This window comes from Phodopus roborovskii, unplaced genomic scaffold (assembly GCF_943737965.1).
Source record: "Phodopus roborovskii unplaced genomic scaffold, PHOROB, whole genome shotgun sequence".
Taxonomy (NCBI): Eukaryota; Metazoa; Chordata; class Mammalia; order Rodentia; family Cricetidae; genus Phodopus; species Phodopus roborovskii.
In genome coordinates, this window is record NW_026126613.1 from 1,873,631 (window position 1) to 1,899,657 (window position 26,027).

A 26,027-nucleotide genomic window follows, 5' to 3' on the forward strand; every position below is an offset into this window, starting at 1 on the left:
AGGAGAGGTGGGTATTTTTATATACAACCACTAGCACTATTTCAAGTTTTGATATTTGTATCCCAAACAGAAGGCTTTTCATACTATGACAGAGTTTTCACACATTGGTTGACTAAATATAACCAAGGGAAAGTTCTAAGGAAAGCAAGTGAGTGAGAGCCAAAAACTCTAATTTAAGTTCCACTTGAAAAAAGGGAGAATCTGGGAGAAAAATCTGAGACGCTACATTTTCCAGGCTCATTAAGTCAAGGGCAAACACAAACTACCCCTGAACGGGCATTATAATGTCACTTTTTAAATTTTAAAAATATACTAAGAAGAAAACGAGTTCTTCTAGGAAGAGTTACCCTAGCTGATGGGAAAATATATGAAACATGCCCTCAATGTTAAATGGGAGTTACTCCCTTTACTTTCGGCATCTCTAGAAATGGAAAAGTTATGTTTACTTCTTTATTTAAAAATTCTCCGTGTATTTGGGATAACTAAGACATTAAGTTCCTAGTATAAAGTAGTGCCTGGCATAATTAATCTAGTCTCTTAAGTGATCATGGAAATGATCTGGGAAGAGTCAGTTGCCTATGGATATGAGCTCTCTGAACATTTACAGCTACACCAAGTTGCCTTTCTCTTTAGCGTACGGAACAACAGATCCATACACTGCATCCACTCTCTAAAGCTGAGATCTTGCCTCAAACACATACTTCCTGAGCATGCTGGCCAGTATTTTGATTAAAATCAACTATTTGGGACTAGCTTGCTTCGCTCACGCTTATGCCTTGGTGTTCACTGCTTGTGCCCCAGCACAGAACAAACCAACCCCAATTACACCAGGACAAAGAAAAGTTCAGTGCCGAGGGATACTACAATTACAGGAAGGTGTGCTGTGTGTTTGAAGCAGGAAGGACACCGCTGTGAGGGTCTGGATGTGACCCTTGGAATTCAAGTCTGGAGAACTCCATCTTTCACGCATTAGCACCGATAAGCAAAGGCCTCCAGAGGGCAAAGCCATAATGAATAGATCGACTCCATTACAGAAAGGGCTCCTGGGACCATGGTTAGCTGTGTCACTCTCTTCTGTCTGCCACCCTCTGCAGCAAGAACTTCCTCGTTAAATGCTGGTGCTTGATTTAGACTTCTCATCCTCTAGAATTTTAGTCAGTGCACGCGCATTCATTACAAATTACACCCTCTCGGGTAGTCTGTGACAGCATCACCAAACAAACCGATAACGATAGCCTAGCCCAGTAGAGCACGCCTTTAATCCCAGCACTTGGAAGGCAGAGGCAGGCAGATCTGTGAGTTTGAGTTCAGCCTGGTCTCCAGGATAGCCCCGGTAGTACAAAGAAACCATGACTTGGAAAACCAAACCAAACTAAAACAAACAAAACAAACAAACAAACAAAACAACAAACAAACAAACAGACCATATCATTTATCTGAATGTCTTCTGCCTTCTATAGCTTTTACTAAAATGTCAGGCAAAGAGTTTGTAACTTGATATTTATTTATATTTCCTTGCTTTTCCCTCCAGATGCTAAAAATAAGGAAGCAATAAACTGTTAGAGGAAAAACAGAGCAGAACTTGATGCAATTATTTTGGAAGAAAGGAAACAGCTCCAGGCTTGGGGCTTGGTGTAGAGTGCTAGCACTGGCCTTTCATTTGGCCACTGCTAACCTGGTAATGACACTAAGCAAACTATTTGAACTCTCAGTTGCAGGGTTTTAAATTAAAAAAAAAAAAGATTTATAGAGTAGAGATATTCCAGAGAAGATTTACATGAATTAAATAACAGACACTACATAGTCTCCACATTGATCAAGTAATCAATAAATGAAGGGTAATATCAACTGTTAAACAAAATGTCTTAATCAAAGCCAACCTAACAGATTTCCTGAGCATTTTTAAGAGCTTAACACGATGAAAGTTTGGAATGGATTCTAGTAAATGATTCAAAGATTAAAAAATAATTAGAAACAGGAAATAGAATATTCTTCAGATGTGAGTCTTCCCTAGGCAGAATTGATAATTGTGTAATTGACAGTTGCATCATTATATCTCTGCTAGTCTTCCCCACAAACCTATGGGGCAGGAGGTCTAACTCATCTAATTCAATTTTCATAGCATATTTATAGGACTTGTTGAGTGGTATTAGTAAAGGAGGGTAAAGATCCTAATGAGCTCTAGCTTGCAGGACTGGGAAGCTGGACAATAATGGGCAACCAGCCTACAAAGGGCAAGACCAAGTCCCTTGATCCATTTTATTTTGTTATGTTCCTGAAGAAAACTAAGAGGACGTGTCCATGATTGTGTCTTCCTTAGAATCGATAGAATCCATCATCAGAGGCCTTTTGCCTTAAGCTTGTAGGCTGACCTTGGCTCACTTTCTCCCTACCATGTAACAATTCAGTAAACACACTGCCTACAGTGTGTTAGAGTCTATACTGGTTGCTAGGAATACAGAAGTAAATAAGTGATATTGATTAGTTCAACCCTATATATAGGAAAACTTTCCCAAATAAAGTAGTCACTAGCAGCTGTCAACAAGTATCAGAAGACTTCACAGAAGAAATAAGGGTTCAGTGGAAAATTAGGAAGAAAGGAGTCATTCTGCTTTTGGTATGAGTAGATCAGAAGTTTAAAGAGCTCTTTACCGCTGGTCTTAATTTTCTTGGAGAAGAAAGCTAAGCTGTTACGGTGAGATGAAGCTGAGCAAGAATGGATGAATTATCTGGAACCAAATGATGATGGTTTAAAACAAATACCAGAGGAAAAAAAGAAGGATGATGTATAGACAGAAGAAAAGAATGATGAGCCATGCTGATAGAGGTTCTAAACATCCTTGGGGGCCAAAGTAAATTTGTTAGCATCATCACTGTGATTTTCCACACAGCCTAAGGAACCCCACAATTAGGGCTTAGGAAACTCACTGGTGAGACTAGAGGCGTGTTCATCTAACATCCAGCAGGTTTAATACAGGCAGGAGCGGACTACATTCTTTTATTCCAAGAGAATATTCTAGTAGCTTATGATACTTAGCATATAGAATCTGTGTTTCACTCACCCTTCTGCATGTTCTTTGCTACCACCTAAGCCGGCGCCTTTGTCCATCTGCTGACTCGGGTCTGAGGCAGAGACAGGCAGGGGAGGTTCATCACTGACCGGGACCCTGGGACTCTCCAAGGCAGCAGCGCCCTGATCCTCAAGAGGCAGAGGAAGGGCAGGTGGCGAGGACGGCGGTGCCACAGGAGGTGGAGAGGCGGCAGCCTTGGGTTTGCCTGTGGCCTGCGCCTCAGCTCCAGCGGCAGTCTCCTCTCGTTTGAGACTTTCTATGCCGGGGTCTGACAGCTCTCCTTTAAGACTGGACGTGTCAGCAGTGGCAGTGTCTGAGGATGCCTCTGGCTGCTTGCCAACTTTTTTCTTGCCCCTTGTGGTCCCCACTATGCCTGTTTTGCTAGCGGCCGACTCCTTGGACACTTTGGGACGAGAGGAGGTGGAGGCAGCAGATGCTGAGGCAGATGCTTTGGAACCAGCTGTTTTCTTCAGATGAGAAGAGCCAGCTAAAACAGAGAAAGTTCTACATTAGAAATCAAGGAATACAATACTCTTTAAGTGACCAAGACTCAATTGCCAATGACATTTGAGATTTTCCCTTTAAAATACATCTTCAACAAATGTTAAGGAAATCAGTCAATTATGATAATGGTCTTGTTTTCTGTCCCCTCCTAGCCTCTCATGTGAGATGGAAGACGTGACGTTCAGGTAAAACCAAAGGGCAAGAAGCCCCTATTTTTTCTCTCCTCTGTCTTCACCAGACACACCTAAACGGGACAGATGCTCTTTGTCCGCAGTCACTCTTACAGACTCTGAAGAAGAAACTTGGTCCTATGAAGGGACACTACTGGCAGGACACAGATGGGCCATTCCTTGTTTCTTTCTGGGGAGGGAGTAGTGGCCCATATTCAGAAGAATCAGGGTATATATTGCCAGACTCTTTTTTGGGCCACAAGCAAATTAATTCACCCCACTACTTTCCAAGTGGTCAACTCCAAGGCAACCGTTCCCAAAACTCCAGGGAATGAAGGCTGTCCTGTTAGCTCATACTTCCACTGCTGATGTGAGGGGGGAACAGGGGTACAGTCACAGCAGAGGTCCCCCCAAAACATCAGAATGCAAGGGGAAAATGTTTGCTGTGGCTTAAAAAAATAATTACATGGGTAGAATCTGAATAATCTGAAGAACCTCACTCCTAGCATGGCACACATGTGTGTATGCATGTGTGTCTGTCCCTGTGTGTGTCTATGTCTGTGGGGTTCCTTGTGCTCATGCCCGTGAAAGGGTCTTCCTGTGCTACTCAGTTTGGTCTGGAGCTCCTTCTGAGAGGTGGGGACTGTCAGTGCACATCACTTCAATTTTTTCCAGAACTTCCAGTCCCACCACCCTGACCACCTAGTCACTGTTTTACTTTTTAATGTTCTAGGCAGGTCTTCAAAGAACTTCAAGAGCAATACCTTAGCTTATTTCTAGATAGAGCTGTCATTAACTAAGTAATCTCCAGGAAAAAAAGTTAGGTAGCCTTCCTTTTTTTCTTTTAATTACATGCATTTATTTTACTTTTTCCTTATGTCACCCTAGGAAGTCCACTTAAAATCCAACGGGAATACTCATTTGGTTCATGGCCTTTCTGATCTGCATTTTCTCCTAATACCTCTTCTATTACAATGCTACATAGTCTTACTTCCTTGTGCGGGGGTAAAGTTTCTTTCACACAGCTATCAAAAAATGTCCTGTTAATTCTCCAGGGCCAACCCATACTGCACATAGGTATCAGGGACTTACCTCTGGAGGCAACTTTATGGACATCAATGTCAGAATTGAAATGAAGAACAAACAGAGGAACAGACAATGAGACATACAACTTCATTAATTTTGACATGTAAAGAAGCCAGTCTTATTATCTCTGGTTAGTGTAATTACTATTTTAGATGCACACAATAGCTCAGTTTCCCCTTTGCCAAATCTGGGCTTGTCTGTAGACTTAATGAACCTGATAATCTTTCTCTGATTACAAGTTAAACTCATTAACCATACAAAAAAAAAAAAAAAAAAAAAAAAAAAAAACCTAACCCAACTCTTAATTGATCTTTTAAATAACAAAGATATGAAGGGTTCTGTGCTTAAACATGTTCAACTACTTTTTTAGTTATGTTAAACAGACCCTTTCTTCATATCTGTTCTAATGTCAATTTTAACATTTTTGAAAATTTCCATTTTTTTTTTGACAGAAAATCTTTAATGCCATCGCATTTTAAAGAAAGTTGTTTTTTTCAATATCTGCAGTGAAAATTCAAGCCATATGTTTTTTTAGGTTTGAGACCTAACATCCCAGCTTTTTGTTGACAATAAATAGATAAGGGGCCGTGTGTGATCTTTGCTTTTCAAATCTCATCTAACATGAAGGGGCTTTGTTGAGAAAAATCTTGATTAAAAAAGAAATTCCACCTCTGAGTTAAAAATGTTTATTAATAGCAACGATGAGAAAGACAAATATCGTGGCAAAACAAATGACGTTCTAGACTGACAGGTGGTTCAATGGGGCCTCTACATGCAGAGGAAAAAAAAATAGGTGATGGATGTTCACAGAACGTGAGAATGGAAACATGAAGAGCCTCAGGGCAGCCCCCATTTCTCGGTCACAGTCCTAGAAGCAGTCACTTATAGAAAAGGCCCCGCGTCCGTTACACTAATACAACGGATGACAGTTCCTCCAGTTCATAGAGTATATAACACAGGAACATCGTGAGTATATACTAAATCTTCAGGAAAGTATATGCAACTAACTCAAGATCTGTCCCGAGTGCTGTGTCCAGCCTTTGTTCATGACCGACTTTCTTCCCAGGGCCTGAGGTCACACCACCTCAAGGAGGGGCAAGGGAGGAAGTATATGCAAGACAGGATCTTAATTCCCAAGGGCAAAGTGATGGCTTGGGAATTTTCCTTACTTAGTAGCTTGGTGCCTGTCTAACTTCACACACCATTGCTAGGCGTTGCAGGGCCGTGGGGTCATCCAGGCACCAATGAGGAAAGACACTGAGTCCCCAAGGAAATGGTCCTTAGGCATTGTGGCTTATCATTCTGAGCTATTTCACTTCAGAGCGATTAGAAGAGGCCTGTGCACCAGAGATCAAAGCTCGGAAGAGAGCAGTCCAGGGAGAGGGTCTACTTGCATTTTTACATTGCCAGCTAAACTGTTCTTTGAAATTCAGGATGACTAGTATAAATTACAAGAGAAAAAAAAAAAATGAGCAACACCAAGGCAAATCCTTGTAGTTAATTTCTGGAAAGTTGCTGCTAATTTTAAGGGAAAAAAGATTTGGTACATACAAAAGAATTCTTAGGCACACATTAATGGGGAAAAGACATCAATCACGGGAATTTTGATTTGTGTCCTTTTAAAAGTTAGATGACGTAGCCAGCATCTTTATTCCATGAGAAGAATGGAACATGCGCTTTGCTTTCAAGCATGTAAGGTTGAGAAAGATATGAATTTGCAATGCCCATTCATGATTTGTAATGGCAGCATGGAATTGCAACACACTAGGATCTGATGGTCTGCGGGAGTGGACGTGAGGGGGCAGCACTGAGCAAGAAACTCAACCCATCAGAGCAATGGTGAAGTGGAGTAGGGGAAGGGGATGTTGCTGACTATGTATATGAGCCTTTCGTCCTTCATCAGAGGGCAGACAGCTATGCATGTTGAAAACTGAAGACGTTATGTTATGTTCCAGCAAATACGTCAAAGACCCATGTCATATTTTAACACACAAGTCTAGGGCATTTGAAAAGAGGAAGACCAACAAGCCACCCAGAAAGCCCAGATACCCTTTCATGGGGCCAGCCTCACTCCAGGGTACACTAAAGGAATGAGTCTTGCATGCTGATTGTGGAAACCAAGGTTAACAGTTCACAGTTACTCCAAAGACTTAAAGTTAACTCTTCTTGGTAGATAGCTACCATTACCAGTGAGTATCTGAGGCATTCTTGTGACTCGCTGGTATTGGACCCTGAGACCACAGTCCTAGAAAAAGCTACAGATCCCATCCCAGAGCCCGGCATCCTGGGCTCTACCCCGTTATGTACTAGGGCATACTCACCAGCCTCCCGGGTTGTGTTTCGGCTTGTTGGCTTGGGTGGAGGGGTGGGGCCCTGCTTACTGGGAGCCTTGGCATTTTTTCTATTAGGAAGCACTTCATCCCCTTTGTGGCTGGGCCCAGCCGTGGCCCCTTTGGGAGGCACAGCAGATTTTTTGGGTTTAGGTTTGGGTTTAGGCTTAGGAGGAGCTGTAGGAGGTAGAGCAGGAGCAGCTGGTGTTTCAGAGTGGATTTCGGGGTTCTCTACAAATGAGAAAGTGAACAGAGCAGACTGATGCAGACACACACTGTGGAAAAGCAAGGGGCAAGACACGGTGACAGTGATTCATGTAGACAGATGGCTTTATGACATTTGGGAACCAGACAGCGTTTGCACCAGAGGAAGCAAAGTTTCGAGGCAAAACGAAATCTAAAAGACAGACTGGGAAAGGTTCTCTGGGTCCATCAATCACTCTTTTGATAAAAGGGTGACACAAGTTACTATGACGAAGTCACACCAAGGGTCAACGTCAATGTGCACTAGCCATCATCCTTATTCCAGCCTTCACTCCGTTGTTGTTGGATGATGACATGGGCAATGGGCGCTAAATGCAAACGGTTACCAATTTAGCCAAAGTGAAGGGTCCTCAAGAGTGACAGATGAGTGTAGTCCACATACTGCCAAAGTTGCCTTTAAAAATCGCCCCCGATTAACCGGAAGTCTTAGTGTGGCCAAAACAATCATGTATGGTCTGTACTCTGGGAGACTCTGGGGGCTTTTGCCACAATGCATTTGGCAGTAACTTTCTACTATCAGAGTGCCACCTTGTTCTCCCAGAAGGGCAGGGAAGCTTCAGAATCTACAGCTACAGTGACTCCTTCCACCCTGTTAGGTAGACAAAGTGCAGGATAAAAAGTTCAGTTTGTCTTACAAGGCATGCTTCCATAATAGTTTCGAGAAGACAAAGCACGCATTCCACAGAAAGAAATTGTACACAAGAAGAGAAGGCCCCAGGAGAGCTGGTGGACAAACAGAGCTGCTCTGGGGACGCCGAGAGTTGATTATGTCCCCGCGTCTGTATTATTTGCAATTGTGACTGAAATAAATGAAAATACATCTCCAGCCCAAACAGCTAAGTGGTATCTCTTTTTAAAATGGAACACAATGAAAACTAAAGACAGTGTCAACTCAGCCCTTATTAAATAGATCTCTCCGTGTTCGAGTGATCAAGAAGGTCATGGCACATGCCATATTCCATTACCATTTCTTCTGTTTTGTTTCTTATCCTAGCAACCATGAATTGAGGACCCCCTCCTTTAAACCCTATCCTCTGTCAATCAAACCATGTGTCTAGCTGGAATAGTGATTTCAGTTAGAGAAGCTAATCGATGAAAACTGTATGTTTTATTTTTGGTTGTGAGCCTAGCCTTTAATGGCTGAGCCATCTCTCCATCCCAAACCTTTATGTTTTAAAGTGTCCCCTGCCGTGTTGTCCTTGCTCTAGCCATGACCTTCGCCAAGTGTGGCTGTCCAACCTGGCCTCTACTTCTGCTTATATTCAGCCCTCCTGCACCAGCCACTTCACAGCTGTCAGGGGCAACTCTGTAACTCTGCCTTTCTGGTCACCTATCTCCTCTCAACTTAGAGTATTCTTGTAGTGAGATAGTTCTGTGGCACTGACCACGCCCATTGGGGGGTGGAGCCATGGGCGGAAGTGACCTGTGGAAGGAGGTCGGAGGGGGCCAGGAAAGGCTCTCTTTCTGGCGTGACTCGGATAGGAGAGGATCGGGTTGAATTTCCTGGTGTTCATCTGTCTAGGTTGTAAGTTATTTCTCCCTGAATAAACATCTATTCGGCCTATTTGTTTATCCTGATCCTTATTTACCGCGATATATTCTTCTTCAACATGCAGAGCTTCCTCCAACCCACCTGGTATGAATCGGGGTCCAGGTGGCCACAGAACTCCACTAGAACTAAGAAAGATGCAAGGAGACACAAATGTATCGAATGATTATTCAGCACAGTCTTTTGACATAGGGGAGACGTGTATTCTTTTTGTTACTACTGTGTGTGTGTGTGTGTGTGTGTGTGCGTGCGTGCGTGTGTATGTACATATCTCATATGTAAGTGAGTGCACACATGTATAGAGGTCAGAGGCCGATGTCTGCTCAATTGCTCTCAGCCTTACTCTTTTTGGATACAGTCTCTCGTTTAACCCAGAGCTCACATATTGTCTAGGCCAGCTAACTGGTGAGGTCCGGGGATCCCTACCCCATACTACGGTCACAGATGTGAAATATCATACCCGGTTTTATGTGGGTGCTGGGATCCTAATTCAGGTCCTTTGCTTTGTGTGACAAGTACCTTACCTGCTGAGCCACCCCCGGGACGTCTACTCTTTAAACACATCCCTGTTACACAGCCCAGTGATGTCTACTGAAGAGTGCTCATTGGTATACTCGGGGGCTTCGCTTTTTTAAAATATTATAAGTCGAGTGGGACATTTTGGGTCTTTCTGCTTAATGTTTAAGTTGCAGAGCATGTAGTTAGCCCATGTGAGACCCTTGAGTTCTGTTCGGAGCACGCACACACACATAAATAAATACTCCAAAACAGTCCAACTTTGGGCGTGGGAGGGAAAAGGGGGGTTGACTTTCTGACAGTTGAAAGTACCTGTCCTACCAGGGTGGATACACCGCACACAAACTCTAGCACTTCTTTGGAAACCATGAAGCGTTCTTCTTTAGCCTCCCAACTCCACCATGACAGTGGTGTGTAAGTGTCTGCCACACTGGTGATTCCTAAGGGGTGTGTGTGTGTGTGTGTGTGTGTGTGTGTGTGTGTGTGTGTGTATGCGTTCATGTGACTATACAATGAATATGTTTTTCTACCTAAATTAAAATTGCCTTCTGTCTGAAAATTTGTATCAAATCAAATACAATGCCTTAAAAGTCAGGTCTGTTCAATGAATGTGCCTGGCTGACAGTATTGACAATCAGTGGGAGACACCCTTTACTTGGATGTGGGTGGTAATGAATTGGGTTTCATTTTTGACTGTGACATCTGATTGAAAGACTTTGTGCAAATTGATGGTGTGGTAAGGGAACATTGTCATTTTAAGGGTTTGTCATGAGAGAGCTGTCTGTTCAGTCTAGCTTCGGGAGGACATGAGGCTTCACAACAGTAGTCTGGAAAACAAGCTGTCCACTCCACTTCCAGGCTTGGCTCTCTCATCCACATAAAGGGCTGAGGTCAACAGATAGAGCAATCCGGGACTACATGTGTCCTGCACCTGGTCTGGGATGCGTTTCTGATCCAATTCCTCTCTTTTACCTGGCTGTCTCCTTCCCATCTCCTCTAGGGCTTTGTCTGGAAAGATGCTGCATAGAGAAATAACTCTGGTCTCCACTGAGAGTTCCTTGGCTTTGGTACCGTGGCCTGCTCAGAGCTTTGCATCTCATGACTATTTCCTGCTACCCACCTGTTCTCTTCGGGGAGCTGCTTTTGGACAGAGGCCACTCCTTATTCTCTTTGTGGCCTCTGCTAGAGTTTTACTCATACTAGTCTTTCAGCAGTGTTCATGAAACAGCCAAATGCTGATCACTGTTTTTTTTTTTTTCATTAAATAGGCATTTTGTAATCATGCCATGGAAGCAATGTCCAACAACTTTCAGATTTCGTTTCTGTTATACTGGAACAGACTGTAGATCACATTTTGTGTCTCATATATCTAAGGATTTATACTGAGAAAAAAATAATAGGAGACCAGGAGCCTAGAAGACCTTGAGGAAAAAGTTTAGTGAGGCCCAAGGATCCTTCAGAACTCAGTAATAACCACATAGCCTGAACCAAACCCACCCACAAAGCCAGGGTGCTGGATAGCGCCTGACATGTGCTCTGCTTTTGACTATTTTCTTAGAGGCAAAAGTGAATCAGACTTTTTTCTTTTTTTTTTTTTTTTTTGAATTAAAAGGTGTAGGACTAAAGCAATTCATACCTTTATTCCTAAGTAATTTCTATTTAACCTAATAATTTTCTGTGATATTACTCATGAGTGGCCATCTTTTTAGCTTCAAGAAATGGCTTTTAATCTTAATACCTCTCCTGGTTGGTGACACAGCTCCACCTGAGCCCTGTCCACATGAGAGGGAGTGACAGCAGCCACATCATGACACACCAGCACTCCTGGCATCTCAGTCCTCTTGTGTACTGATGCTATCAGGGACCTTACTTGCCTAGAGAGAACTAAATATGCTAATTTGAGGGATAAGAAGACAATCTGTAAGATCTGCCAAGGCCTACCAGTTTAACTAACACCAACCTGTCAGCAGCATTTTATCAGGCTGATAAGGGAAACTCTTGCTTTTAGGTCTGGCCAGTCACAGAGTGGAAATGACACCCACAGGGATTAGGGACAAAGCACACAGATGGATATGAAACATAACAGTTTGTTGAGACAGGAGAGTTGGGATGAAAGAAAGTGAAAAACATGTACCTGTCCCCTTTCCAACCAAACTCATGTCTTGCAAGTAAATCTCTTTTAAAAAAATCTGTCTGTTTTCTCATTATGTTTCAGAAATATTATCATTAAAAGTACAAGCTATTCTCTTATAATCAGGGTTAATAAACTTAACTAGAGGTTTTCATTGGGAGAAATTAAGGCAAGTCCCATAAATACAAGGAGCACAGGGTTTCAGTCTTCCAAAGATGTCTTCACATGAACAGGTTAACATAATGAAACCCTCCTCTACTTCTTGTCTGCAGGGGGATTTGGATCAAGAGGAGTTCACGTAAAGGAATTTCTAAGAGTTCTCAAATACCTACACGACTGAAGGGCGGTTGACAAATGTTATCAACCAACTCAGAAACAAATCTTACGGAAAATGGGAAACATAGTATTTCTTGAAGATTCCTTCCTATGCGCATGGCAAATGTATTCGGAATGTTTTTAGTTAAACCTTCCCTTCAAGGATATCAGCTCAAGGTTTACACAAGGATAAGGTTTATGTGGAGTTGTGATGGATGCACTGTTAGGTATTCATGAACATTCTGGAGGAACCTGAAGTTTTTAAGAGAACTCTTTGTGGGAACAGTAGAGTTGCCTCTGGCATATTCTGAAACTTCCAGACACACAGGTAAATGACAGAGCAATGACTGGCTCTGAAACCATGGCTCCTTATGGAACTCCTCCTTGGTATATCTTGGAAGTGTCTAGAACTTAGAATACTGGGGTGTCTGGAGGCTTCAGCTACTTCCTGCTGCCAGAGGTGGAGTCTAGCCTGAGAGATGCATGGCCCCTTGTTTCACGGCTCACACAGACAAGCTACAGGAGAGCCAGCATTCCTTGACAGAAAGCTGTTATGAAAAGGAGATCATTTCCAGGTTAATGTGATGCCTGAAGATGTCAACCTTGGTGGTCAGGATCATTAATTAGCTCTCCTCATTAACACAAAAGTAGACATCATAGTTGTAAACAGACGTGTCCACCTGAGGAGGCCATGCTGGCTCTCTTTTCTAGCTTCCTTTTCTCTCTCCTTCCAATTTGAAGCCTCCTGTCTGCAGGCTCCTAGTTTTAGGATCACTCTTTGGCTCGCAATGCCAGACTGCTCTACAATAGAATATGGGATTCCCTTTTATTTTTTACCTTTCTTATCTTCTGCCTTTTCCTCCCGAGGTGGTTTTTTGTCACACACAGAGACATTCCCTTCTTCGGGTTTCCCTACATTCTCCTCTTGGGTAGGCTCCTCTCCGATGTGTATCATGTGCCCGTTTGAATTTTCAAAGTTAACTGTTACATCTCCATCTAAAATCGGAAAGAAACACCTCGGTGTCTAACTTGATGGCTTCCTTTAAAACTCATTTCCCCATTTACTAGGGCTGCAGGATCTGGGTTCATGTTTCTGTCCCTGGGGACCAAATCACCATGTTTTCCTAACAAATTTCTTTGAGAGGAAAGAGGTGGAAAACCCTTGGTCTCAAGGGAAAGCAACAGTAGAGGGAGAGTCCTGAGCTAGGAAGACATCAGGCAGGGCCACCCTAATCACCCAGTGCCCTAGGTCAGCAGAGCTCCTCTGTCCTTGTGTTTAGGTTTGGTTGAAGTAAACGCTTAGGTGTTTCTTTTGCATCCAGAAACTGAATGAAGTAATGATCTGGAAAATGGAACAAACATTGTAACATGTCAAACCACAAGGTGAATGCAAATATACAAATAACATGAAATGTACTTACACATGCAGACAGTAAGCCGGGGTGGTGATGGAAGATTTCCAGGCACAAGCACCTGCTGAGCATGTTAGACAATGTGCACACTCCACACAGCTGTGTAACTGTTAGCATGTTAGACAATGTGCACACTCCACACAGCTGTGCAATTGTGAGCATGTTAGAAAATGTGCACACTCCACACAGCTGTGTAACTGTTAGCATGTTAGAAAATGTCCACACTCCACACAGCTGTGTAATTGTGAGCATGTTAGAAAATGTGCACACTCCACACAGCTGTGTAACTGTTAGCATGTTAGAAAATGTCCACACTCCACACAGCTGTGTAATTGTTAACATGTGAGACTATGTCCACACTCTACACAATAATGTAGCTGGGTGCATGTTAAGACTATGTTCACACTCCACCCAGCAGTGTAACTGTTAGCATGTTAAACAATGTCCACACTCCACACAGCTGTGTAAATGTGAGCATGTTAGACTATGTCCATATTCTATACAGTAATGTAACTGGGAGCATGTTAGAAAATGTCCACACTCCACACATCTGTGTAATTGTTAGCATGTTAGACTATGCCCATTCCCCACACAGCTGTGTAATTGTTAGCATGTTAGTCTATGTCCATACTCTACACAGTAATGTAGCTGGGAGCATGTTAGACTATGTTCACACTCCACACAGCAGTGTCACTGTTAGCATGTTAGAAAATGTCCACACTCCACACAGCTGTGTAAATGTGAGCATGTTAGACTATGTCCAAACTCTGTACAGTAATGTAACTGGGAGCATGTTAGACTATGTCCACACTCCACACAGCTGTGTAACTGTTAGCATGTTAGACAATGTCCACACTCCACACAGCTGTGTAACTGTTAGCATGTTAGACTATGTCCACACTCTACACAGTAATGTAGCTGGGTGCATGTTAGACTATGTTCACACTCCACACAGCAGTGTCACTGTTAGCATGTTAGAAAATGTCCACACTCCACACAGCTGTGTAAATGTGAGCATGTTAGACTATGTCCAAACTCTATACAGTAATGTAACTGGGAGCATGTTAGACTATGTCCACACTCCACACAGCTGTGTAACTGTTAGCATGTTAGACAATGTCCACACTCCACACAGCTGTGTAACTGTTAGCATGTTAAAAAATGTCCACACTCCACACAGCTTTGTAATTGTTAGCATGTTAGACTATGCCCATTCTCCACACAGCTGTGTAATTGTTAGCATGTTAGACTATGTACATACTCTACACAGTAATGTAGCTGGGAGCATGTTAGACTATGTCCACACTCCACACAGCAGTGTAATTGTTAGCATGTTTGACTAAGTACACAATCCACACAGCAGTGTCACTGTTAGCATGTTAGAAAATGTCCACACTCCACACAGCTGTGTAAATGTGAGCATGTTAGACTATGTCCAAACTCTATACAGTAATGTAACTGGGAGCATGTTAGACTATGTACATACTCTACACAGTAATGTAGCTGGGAGCATGTTAGACTATGTCCGTACTCCACATAGCTGTGTAATTGTTAGCATGTTAGACTATGTCCACACTCCATACAGCTGTGTAACTGTTAGCATGTTAGACTATGTTCGCACTCCACACAGCTGTGTAACTGTTAACATGTTAGACTATGTCCATATTCTATACAGTAATGTAACTGGGAGCATGTTAGACTAAGTCCACACTCCACACAGCAGTGTAACTATTAGCATGTTAGACAATGTCCTCACTCCACACAGCTGTGTAATTGTTAGCATGTTAGACAGTGTCCACACTCTACACAGTAATGTAGCTGGGTGCATGTTAAGACTATGTTCACACTCCACCCAGCAGTGTAACTGTTAGCATGTTAAACAATGTCCACACTCCACACAGCTGTGTAAATGTGAGCATGTTAGACTATGTCCATATTCTATACAGTAATGTAACTGGGAGCATGTTAGACTATGTCCACACTCCACATATCTGTGTAATTGTTAGCATGTTAGACTATGTCCATACTCCACACAGCTGTGTAATTGTTAGCTGTTAGTCTATGTCCATACTCTATACAGTAATGTAGCTGGGAGCATGTTAGACTATGTCCACACTCCACACAGCTGCGTCACTGTTAGCATGTTAAAAATGTCCACACTCCACACAGCTGTGTAAATGTGAGCATGTTAGACTATGTCCAAACTCTGTACAGTAATGTAACTGGGAGCATGTTAGACTATGTCCATACTCTATACAGTAATGTAACTGGGAGCATGTTAGACAATGTCCACACTCCACACAGCTTTGTAATTGTTAGCATGTTAGACAGTGTCTACACTCCACACGGCTGTGTAATTGTTAGCATGTTAGAAAATGTCCACACTCCACAAGCTGTGTAATTGCTAGCATGTTAGAAAATGTCCACACTCCACACAGCTGTGTAATTGTTAACATGTTAGACAGTGTCCACACTCCACACAGCTTTGTACTGTTAGCATGTTAGAAAATGTCCACACTCCACACAGCTGTGTAATTGTTAGCATGTTAGACAGTGTCCACACTCCACACAGCTGTGTAAATGTGAGCATGTTAGACTATGTCCACACTCCACACAGCAGTGTAACTGTTAGAATGTTAGAAAATGTCCACACTCCACATAGCTCTGTAATTGCTAGCATGTTAGAAAATGTCCACACTCCACACAGCTGTGTAATTGTTAGCATGTTAGACAGTGTCCACACTCCACACAGCTGTGTAATTGTTAGCATGTTAGACAGTGTCCACACTCCACACAGCTGTGTAATTGTTAGCATGTTAGAAAATGTCCACACTCCACACAGCTGTGTAATTGTTAGCATGTTAGAAAATGTCCACACTCCACACAGCTTTGTAATTGTTAGCATGTTAGACTATGCCCATTCTCCACACAGCTGTGTAATTGTTAGCATGTTAGACTATGTACATACTCTACACAGTAATGTAGCTGGGTGCATGTTAGACTATGTTCACACTCCACACAGCAGTGTAATTGTTAGCATGTTAGAAAATGTCCACACTCCACACAGCTGTGTAAATGTGAGCATGTTAGACTATGTCCAAACTCTATACAGTAATGTAACTGGGAGCATGTTAGACTATGTCCACACTCCACACAGCTGTGTAACTGTTAGCATGTTAGACAATGTCCACACTCCACACAGCTGTGTAACTGTTAGCATGTTAGAAAATGTCCACACTCCACACAGCTTTGTAATTGTTAGCATGTTAGACTATGCCCATTCTCCACACAGCTGTGTAATTGTTAGCATGTTAGACTATGTACATACTCTACACAGTAATGTAGCTGGGAGCATGTTAGACTATGTCCACACTCCACACAGCAGTGTAATTGTTAGCATGTTAGACTAAGTACACAATCCACACAGCTGTGTCACTGTTAGCATGTTAGACTATGTCCACACTCCACACAGCAGTGTAATTGTTAGCATGTTAGACTATGTTCACACTCCACACAGCAGTGTAATTGTTAGCATATTAGATTATGTCCATATTCTATACAGCAATTAAGTGATACTTTGTTCAGGGAAAAGATTGTTTTAAGACTAATCTCATTTTTTCTTCATTATGGGAAGAATAAAAGCTAACTATTAAAAAAACATGAAAAAAGCCAGTTAAAGAAGAATTTTAAAAATTTACTGCTTAAAGTAGAATTCCTCACATATTCTAAACCATAAAGACTAATTTTAACTCCTGGACTGTTGTAAGTCCTGAAGGTGTTTAAAATTCAAGGGATTTTCAGAATTCAGTCGTGCTTGGGAGGATTATCCCAGTAATTATTCCCACACATGGAAACATATAAAAGGCTCTGCTAACACCATAAGAGAAAAGTTAAGGAACCAAAGTTTTGACTTAAACTAATTTGAAGAAATGTATTAACAGAGTTGTTTCTATGGAGTTTTTAAAATTAATTTCTTGGCAATCATTATAAACTAGAGATCATAGCAGGGCAGTGGTAGTTCGCTTAAACCTTTAATCCCAGCACTTGGGAGGCAGAGACAGGTTAATCTCTAAATTTGAAGCCAGCCTGGTCTACAGAATGAATTCCAGGACAGCCAGAGCAACACAGAAAAGCCCTGTCTTGAAAAAAAAAATAATTTCAAATTTTAACAGAATTTCTTCATAAAATTCACAGGCCTTTTTGTCAAAAATACCATGACATTTCCATAGCTAAAATATGGAATTATGCCATATTGGAAATGGAGATGGATTTGACATGGAGTCCTGTAGTTCCTACAGACCTATATTCTGATTCTTGTAGAAAAGTAAACAGGCCATTGCAAATGAATCATCACAATTTCAGTAATATTAGGTAAAACTTATTGGATTTTAAGCAATTAGTTTTAAAAGGGGGGAGCGTCAAACACACTAGTAAAATAAAAGTAATATAAAACAAAACTGAAAAAAAATAAAATACCACTTCTGTACACATAAATCCTTACTTTTAAAGGAATTCAAATAAAGGTTTGCTTTGTGGTTTCTGACTATAGTTAGTAAAATCCTAAAGTCATATCAACAATAATTTAGTGCTATTTTGTGATCATATTTTTATCAGGTTAAATAACTCATTTTTAACACACTAGAAAACAACTATAGAGAACTTGAATATTACCACAATAGTATGCATGACCAATAAAACAAAAAAGTCATGGGGAAAGGGGAAAGGTACTTACACTGAGTCGTGAAATAAAAATACTGCATATAAGAGCAATGGTAGAAAAAAAGACCATTTGTAGGAAATAGGAAGTTCATGAAACCAACTGAAGATATTAAGGTGAGTGGCATCTATATCTTGAAAGCTTTCCTAGAAATCTGTTAAAAAAGTTTTCTCAGAATTAAAATAAACTCAATCCCTGGTATAGGAAGCTATGCAAGCAAAACATGAGCCCAGTGAGAGAAGATGGTGCTGAATCAGGCCTAGGCTATAGGGACAGGTGACAAACCCTGGAAGAGTCTGTGGCTCACAAAATCACATTCAGTTCCAAGGAAATGCAGGAGAACCATTACACCGAGAAGATCACAGGTGACAAAAAAAAAAAAAAAAAAAAAAAAAAAAAAAAAAAGTGATTCTTCAGGAGGCAGAAGCAAATTACAAGATATGGAAATCAGAAGCAGGTAAGACACTTGGGTGACCATGACCTCATGTTACAGACTCATGAGGGTATAGGCAAAGAAGTCAGTGAGGATTGCACGTGGACTGGAAGCCTTGTGAGGGCTTCTCCAGGGGAAAGGTCATTTGGTGAACTTTTAGATCGAAGTTAAGCTTGATGTGAAAAACACAATCTGGAAGGAGCAATAATCATAGTCGAGATAGAGGTTACAGGGCACGGTGGGGTGAGGTCGCAGCCATGGAGGCTGGAGGGACCCGAGAGGTCTATTTGGTCCACGCTCATCACACTAACATGCCCTGTCAGGAGTTTCATGGATGTCAAGAAGACAGAGGCCACCCGTGCATCTTCACTGATGGAAAGAGACTCTCACAAAACAACAGCCGCATTCAGTCTCTCAGACAGGGATCCTCAAGGGGGAGGGAGGGAAGGAAATAGAATACTACTTTCTCTAGCCCTCGGCTGGAAACTGGGAGATCTCCAATGGGCATCATCGGGGCACTTTCCACCATTAGTAATTCTGGTCTTCTAGAGGAAAAGTGTGCCAAAGCACAAAGTAAAATTCAACCAACTAGTAGCCTCCACTGATACTTCTGAGTTAGGAAACACATCTGGCCAGTAAGCTCGACCCAATAACAGGTTTTAATCACAATTCTCACCTTTTCTTTTTAATGAGATTTTATTTTTTTTTGTAGTTGTGCGCATGTGTGTACTTGTCTACATGCAGGTATATGCATGTGCATAAAGGTCCCTCAGAAACCAGGAGAAGGTGTTAGATTCCCTGGAGATGAGATTGCAGACAGCTTGGAGTCTTTAATGTGGGTGCTGGAAACTGAATTCATATCCTCTGCAAGAGCAGTAAGCACTCTTAAGTGACGAGCAATCCTCCAGCTCCCTTTTCCTCTCTTGAAAACATTTTCAAAAACGGGACACTGAACAAATGAATGGGTCACTCCACAAAGCTGATTGCAAAGGCGTCAGCTGTGCAATTTCTCTGGTGAGAGATGGACCTGGATACTGTATTCCTACCTCTTGAATGCCTACCCCGGCATGCCTACATCTTTGCCTCCTACATGTCTACCTTCTACAGTCTACCTCCTACATGCATACTTTCTATATGCCTAGCTACTGAGTGCCTACCTTCTACATGTCTACCTTTTGCATGCCTACCTACTGCTTGCCTACCTTCTACATGTCTACCTTTTGCATGCCTACCTACTGCATGCCTACTTCCTGAAAGCCTGCCTCCTGCTAGGAAGGGGAAGTGTGAGCATTTTCCATGTTTAAAGCTCTGAGGCAGGAAACAAATAACTTCAAGGAAATAGCATATTGAAAAATACAAAAAGGTCATTAACAAAGATGCGTGGGAAAAATTTGACAAGTCAGAAATTGAAGGAAAATTTCTAAAATTGTGATGGCTTGCTCAATCAAAGTAGTATTATTCCATTCAGGTTTTCCTCACTCCTGAAGCAGCCATGCATTTCCTAGCTACACATTTGGGATTGTTCTGTTATTGGAAAAAAAAAAAACATGACATTTCAACTAATATACAATGTATGCCTCCAAATTAGGTATTCTTTATAAGGAACATCTCACACACACACACACACACACACACACACACACACACACACACACACACACAGAGAGAGAGAGGGGGGGGAGGGAGGTATCATTATTTAAATTCCAAATCAACAAGGTGCAAGGCAATAGGATTCAGAGAAGCGAAAGATGGGCAGAGTACTTGGGAGAAAGCATAAGGCAGATTAAGCTGCCCACTCATGCTTTGTTGATTTGCGAACATGAGTGAGTATTTCAGACAACGTGAGGGACATGGCTCAAGGCTGCTGTTATCTCTGTTATTGCTAGCGTTTGGGAAGAAGTAAGGCGCGGACAAACTAAAACTGAACTCCCTCAAACAATTGAGTTCAACTCGATTAGAAGAGTAAAGCTTGAGGTCTAAGAGGGAAGGAGCCAGGCAAGCATCGTGTCCTGTATCTCTAGCTACCAGTGCAACAGCTTGAAGAGCAGAGTTTAAAGCAACCTATCGAGAAGAACTGACTAGAAAAGTCACTGGCTGGATTTCTTTTTCATAACACCTTAGCCTCTTGGCCACCCAGAGAGACATTCCAGGTCGAAGCAAGATTCTTGGCGTGCACTACTGGCTGTTTTATCTGACAGTGACCATGGCCACTTTACATTCCAAAAGAAAATCAAAGAGCAAAAAATGAAGAATCCAATCAGCTTAAACGTAAGACAAATTTCCTCACCTTGATCAGGCAGTTCTTTAAGCAGGCCCTTTTTTATCAGCTCCTCTCTGCTCTGTCTGGTGGATATCTTCCTCTCTAGAACTTAAAAAAGAAGAAGCATAAGTAAGAATCAAGTCACTGATTAGCACAATTATGAACACTATTCAAAGTACTTAAGCACATTTATTCTGCCTATATGAAGGCTCAAAGCCCCATTTGTTTCTATGCCCAGCGAGGAGACTTGTCTGGAGTCCAGACAACACAGCGAGAACACGAGAAGCCCATGCATGACTGAGGCCCAACCAATGTACTCGGCCAAGATGGTCATGTCTGAAAAGCAATCCAGACATTTTACTGCATACCAGCTACGGAGCCCAGAGCTCACTTAACGTCTTTTCTTGGATAATGCTGCTTTCTGAAACGCATGCCGACAGAGGCATTTGGAGTGTGCAACTGGAGATAGTCATATGAAGTGATTTCAACCTGTGTTTTCTGCATATACGATTCCCATTCCTGACTTTATTCGTGTACATAGACCATGTGTGTATATGACATGGAGGTAGAGGGAGGCTGAGCAAGGGGGAAGGGAACTAATGGGAAGAGGGATGGGTGTGAAAGGAGATGGTATAGAGCATGAGAAGAATATATCTCAAGTACAATTTAGATGTGACAATATCCTTATATAATGTAGTATACCATTTATGATGAATACACACAAGAAAAAGAAGAGAAGAAAAGTATAAATGCTGAAAATCCTCTGTGGACTCTCAGAAGGTCTAGAGTTAGTTCTTTTCAAAGGCCTTAAAATTACATCAATCAGTTCTCTAATTTAAGAATGCATATGTGTATAAACCACTACACATGCCATGCATGTATGTGTAGAGGACCAGGGACACATTTTTGAAGTCAGTTCTGCCTTATGGGTTGAAGGAATTCAACTCAGACTATCATGTGTGGTGGCAGGAGTCTTTACCAGCTAAGCCATCTCACCATCCCTAAATTAGTTGTTTTTTTTTCATTAATTCAAATTTGATTTTTTAGTAATGTTTATTTTATGTGTACAGATGTCTTGTTTGCACATTTGTGTCTATGCACTATCTGCATATATGGCCCCTGAGGAGCCAGAAGAAGGTGTTGGCTCCCCTGGGACTGGAGTTATAGACAGCTGTAAGTTACCACGTGAGTCTGGGGAATTGAACCCGGGTCCTCTGGAAGAGCAGTAATGCTCTAGACCCCTGAGACATCTCTCTAGCACCCCTGAATTAGTTCTTAATGCTGAAAATTCTACACAAACAAACACGACATAAAACAAAAAGCCTCCAAATCTGAAACAACCCACAAAGTTCCTGTAAGCATTTTATCTGAATCCCGGTAAGAAGGGATAATGTTTAGTGGCTTTTTTGCTTGTTTCTCTTGTTTCTGTGGGTTTTGTTTTCTCTTTCACACCAGCAACTCAAACGTTCAACACGATAGACCTCTGTAGCGTTTTGTTTCCCCAGCCATATCCTCTAGAGGTTCTGGTATAACCCTTAACAAACCTTAGGGAGGGCGAAGAAGGGGATTAAGAATGGCAGCTTTTCGAGGCAAGTCAGGGGAAGAGAATCTCTACATGGATTCCTTCTCCTGATATAATTTAGGATGGACCTTCAGAGCTGAAGGCACAACCTCAGTGGCATTAACCCTGCATATCTGAATCCTAGTACATCACCAGCTTCACCTCCCACTTGAGGGCCCAGCAGGTATAGGAGGATGAACAGTTGACACTGGGCTTGGTGAAGTACATGGAAGTCTTCTATAAGTGACTACTGAAGGCCAGAGCTTTCGGGACAGCAGCGCTTAGTCTCTTTTGAGGAATCTCCTTTCCCGATAACCAGGAAATGTGTGTCTCTACACATACATGCATGCATGCATACATACATACATACATACAAACAATGTCCTGGTTACTAGAAAGTCAGAGTGAAACTTGATACTTAACACACACCGTACGTGACATTACACATTTTCTCCTTTTGCACAACCTGAACTCAGCTTCATTTCATGCACAGCATTTGCGTTCTTGGTTGTAAGTTGTCGGATATGCTTTTGGAATCGGTATATAAACGAAAAAGGAAAAATGAAGGAATGAATAAATGGTTAAAAAAAAAAAAAAAAGATGACAATGAACTCCTTATCAGTTTTCGTGGAGACACACCTACCTACCTTCCCTCCTCCAGCCCTGTTTTCCACTATCTCTTCTAGAAACTAGTATCTACAGCTCACAGAAAGATTCGGCAATTTCAGTGAACCAACTCACCTAAGTGTGGCACAGGTGAGTTCTTCTCTGGGAGTTCATGAAAGAGTGCTGTTGCTTATGTGTGCTGCCAATGCGTTTAGACTCCCATGGAGGGAGGAAACAGATCAGTGACTAGCACCCCCAAGACCACTGCATTTACCAGGGCCCAGATTTTTCACACTCAAGCCACCCCAACTTGACGCTAATCCAGAACGCAGTCACTTCCACCCTCTTATCCTCGCCCACCCCTTGCTAATATAAAACAGAACTTTCAGTGACTACCACTGCTACCTGAAATCTCACACGACTTTCAGGTGTCCTGGGTGTTGGTCCCAGAACACTGGCAACAAGTCAAATGATGTTGAGTGGCCTACATCGAGTTTTGTGCTTCTAATCTACGATCTACCGAATGAGGGACACGACTCGGCGGTCACTAAATCAAATACTGTGGGATTCGGTGTCAACAGTGAAGCCCACTCCAAAATCCTTGCTTTGGATGCCTTTAAAAACTTTCATTCTTCACTACATTTTTTTTCTTTCTCCATCTGAGAGACTGATACTCACATTTCTGCTTTCCAACTGTGGATCCTAGTCCTCTCTTTAGTCCAAGTTTTGAGTTTTTGTTGGTTTAATTCTAACTTAAACCTTGGCTTAAACAAGTCACTCTTTTTCCTCCTTGTGTACCAGAAATTCTTGCCATTTCTTCCGTGAACTCTATGAAGCTCTGTGCCAGCTCCCACCAGCAATCAGACCAACGGTTTCCTCTACCTCATAAACGGGCCCTGATGGGAAAATACCATTAGCTGTTTGCTCGGTCTTTGGCTGAGGGCATTTTTAACACATAATGTAGATAACTGTGTGAGGGCCAACGTGGACAGACTTCAGGCTGCTGGGTATGGAAGGTATGCTGTTGGGCACAAAATTCCAACCCCTGCTCTCCCTGAGGTACAAGAATCTTATTCTTCCCCTTTTCAAATATTTGCCTTGTGTTTATACAGTGTCTGTGTGTTTGCGGAGCAGATTCACTGGACGCTTTTCATGGGCTCTGAGGAGTTTTGCATTGGAACAGACTGGAGAGGTCATTTTAGTTCAATGTGCCACATAGAGCAGGAGCATCATGGGAATGTTCTTGATGCTGGCTCATCTGCTTTTCAACCATCTTAGGCAAAAATAAATGCCTCTGAGGCCTACCTCAACTACCCACGAGCCTTGTGTATGGGGGACATTTCCCAGGTAGCCCCTAGATCTGTCTCCTATGACTTCTGCACATGGATCAAACCCAAGCTCTAGCTGTCAGTGGACCATAGGAGCCATGTGCGAGGAGAAAGCTTTCAGGTTCTGTTCCCCTGTGCTCAGCTGGAGAGACTAATGAAGTCACCTGGGGTCTGATTCCCAGCACCACAACAGTGACTTTGTGACTGACGACCACACTGATCTGTACAAAACATTAAATATGACATGTGTGTGTGTGGGGGGGGGTTGTTATACCCCACAGCTATATGGTAACCCCAATATTGCCAGGAGATAAGGGACATAGCACATTGGACACAGTTCCCAAGTCTCCATGAAAAGCACTATTACCAGTTAACTAATGGGCCATGAATGTTCTCTTTCATCCTGGTTGCAAGAGCACAAATGGTTCACATGCCAAGATCAAACAAATACACGAGGTCTGTGTAACTTTCTGCACCGGGTGAATGAATATTTTGACATTTCAATCCCGATGACAGCGGCACACGTTCCAATTCTCTCTAGGAGAGTGGTTTTCCTGATTTCTTGTTTCTACTCTTATTTTCAACGGATCCGTTCCTTGAAACACCAAATGGCTTCTCACCTCTCTTTGGATATCTCAGTTCCCTAGCAAGGGGCCTCTACAGCAACCCTGTGAGCGTCCTCGCCCCCTTCCAACTACTCTTTGCTGCCTCTCTGACACAGACCACCACACCCCAGAGAATACTCCACGCAGCAGCTTGTCTTCATCAGGGTACCGTTCCCTAGCTTGGTGTACTCCATCATGGCCTTCATGCTCTGGTCAAGGGTCATTTCGCCAGAAGTCCCTTGGGAAGAGCTTGCCCTTTCTCATCCTCTCTTCCAAAACCAAACTGCCGTGCTCAATGCTGTGTTCCCAACAGTAACACAGTGGTTACAATGACTCCACACACACACACACACACACACACACACACACACACACACACTGTTGGAAATATGATTTCAAGAGAAAATAGCCTTGTCCTGGTTCTAGTCTTGTTTTCTGCCCATTCCTATTTTCCAGTCCAGGAGAAAGCAAGTGAGGTTCATAGCACAGACTCAAGGGACAAGGGTGCTCTGTCTCCTCTCGCCTTTACACTTTGGCTTGGCCAGGCTAAGGGCGGGAGGGGGAGGTGAGTTTTCCACTTTAGTCCTATGGATCATGTGAAACAAGGCTCTGTATGCAGCAGAGAAAGGAGCCACAGTATGTGGACAGGCACCGGCAGCTAGCAGGGTGGAGCACAGGACTGGCTGCATTCCTCATACATTCTACATGATTTATGGTGTTCTTCTGGGCACGAAGTGACAGCCACGGAGCCGGCATTCAAGTGCAGCCAGAACATATGCCACCAGCTTCTTTCAGTGGAGAGTTGGCCGGGATCTCCTGTTACTTGGGAAGTATTTGGGAGAGTCAATCGTATGGTCAACAAGACACTTGTGTTTTTACTTGGCAAGGAAAGAGACTCCTAATTCTCGATTCTAACACCGTCTAATGACTGAACAAAATCGAAGAGCAAACAGGAGACTCCAATAAGCGTGCCTTGTTATCTTCTAGGTCCTGAGTCATGAATGGGCTTTGCTGTAAACCTGTGACCGAAAAACAGAAAGGCACTTGTCCTGCATTGGAACTGTTCTATAAGAGCTGGCTTGGCTTGGCTCCTCTTCAGTAACGGCGAGGGAAAATAGGGTGGTGGAAAACGGCCTCCTTTCTGACAGACCCTTGAGAAGATGAAGGTA

At 42.5% G+C, this 26,027-nt stretch overlaps 1 protein-coding gene across 2 annotated transcripts in view; it reads right to left on the reverse strand.

Annotated features, from left to right (window-relative positions):
• The window catches only part of Phactr2 (phosphatase and actin regulator 2), a 261,285-nt gene that overhangs the window by 41,733 nt on the left and 193,525 nt on the right, over nucleotides 1–26,027 (reverse strand). The window contains exons 3-6 of one of the 2 annotated variants that reach the window (XM_051206152.1): nucleotides 20,786–20,866; nucleotides 12,774–12,932; nucleotides 7,153–7,392; nucleotides 3,063–3,558 (exon numbers count right to left, since the gene is read on the reverse strand). In XM_051206152.1, coding sequence (XP_051062109.1) covers nucleotides 3,063–3,558; nucleotides 7,153–7,392; nucleotides 12,774–12,932; nucleotides 20,786–20,866 — 976 coding nt within the window. The remainder of the gene's footprint in view (nucleotides 1–3,062; nucleotides 3,559–7,152; nucleotides 7,393–12,773; nucleotides 12,933–20,785; nucleotides 20,867–26,027) is intronic. The other variant, XM_051206153.1, reaches the window with a different exon arrangement.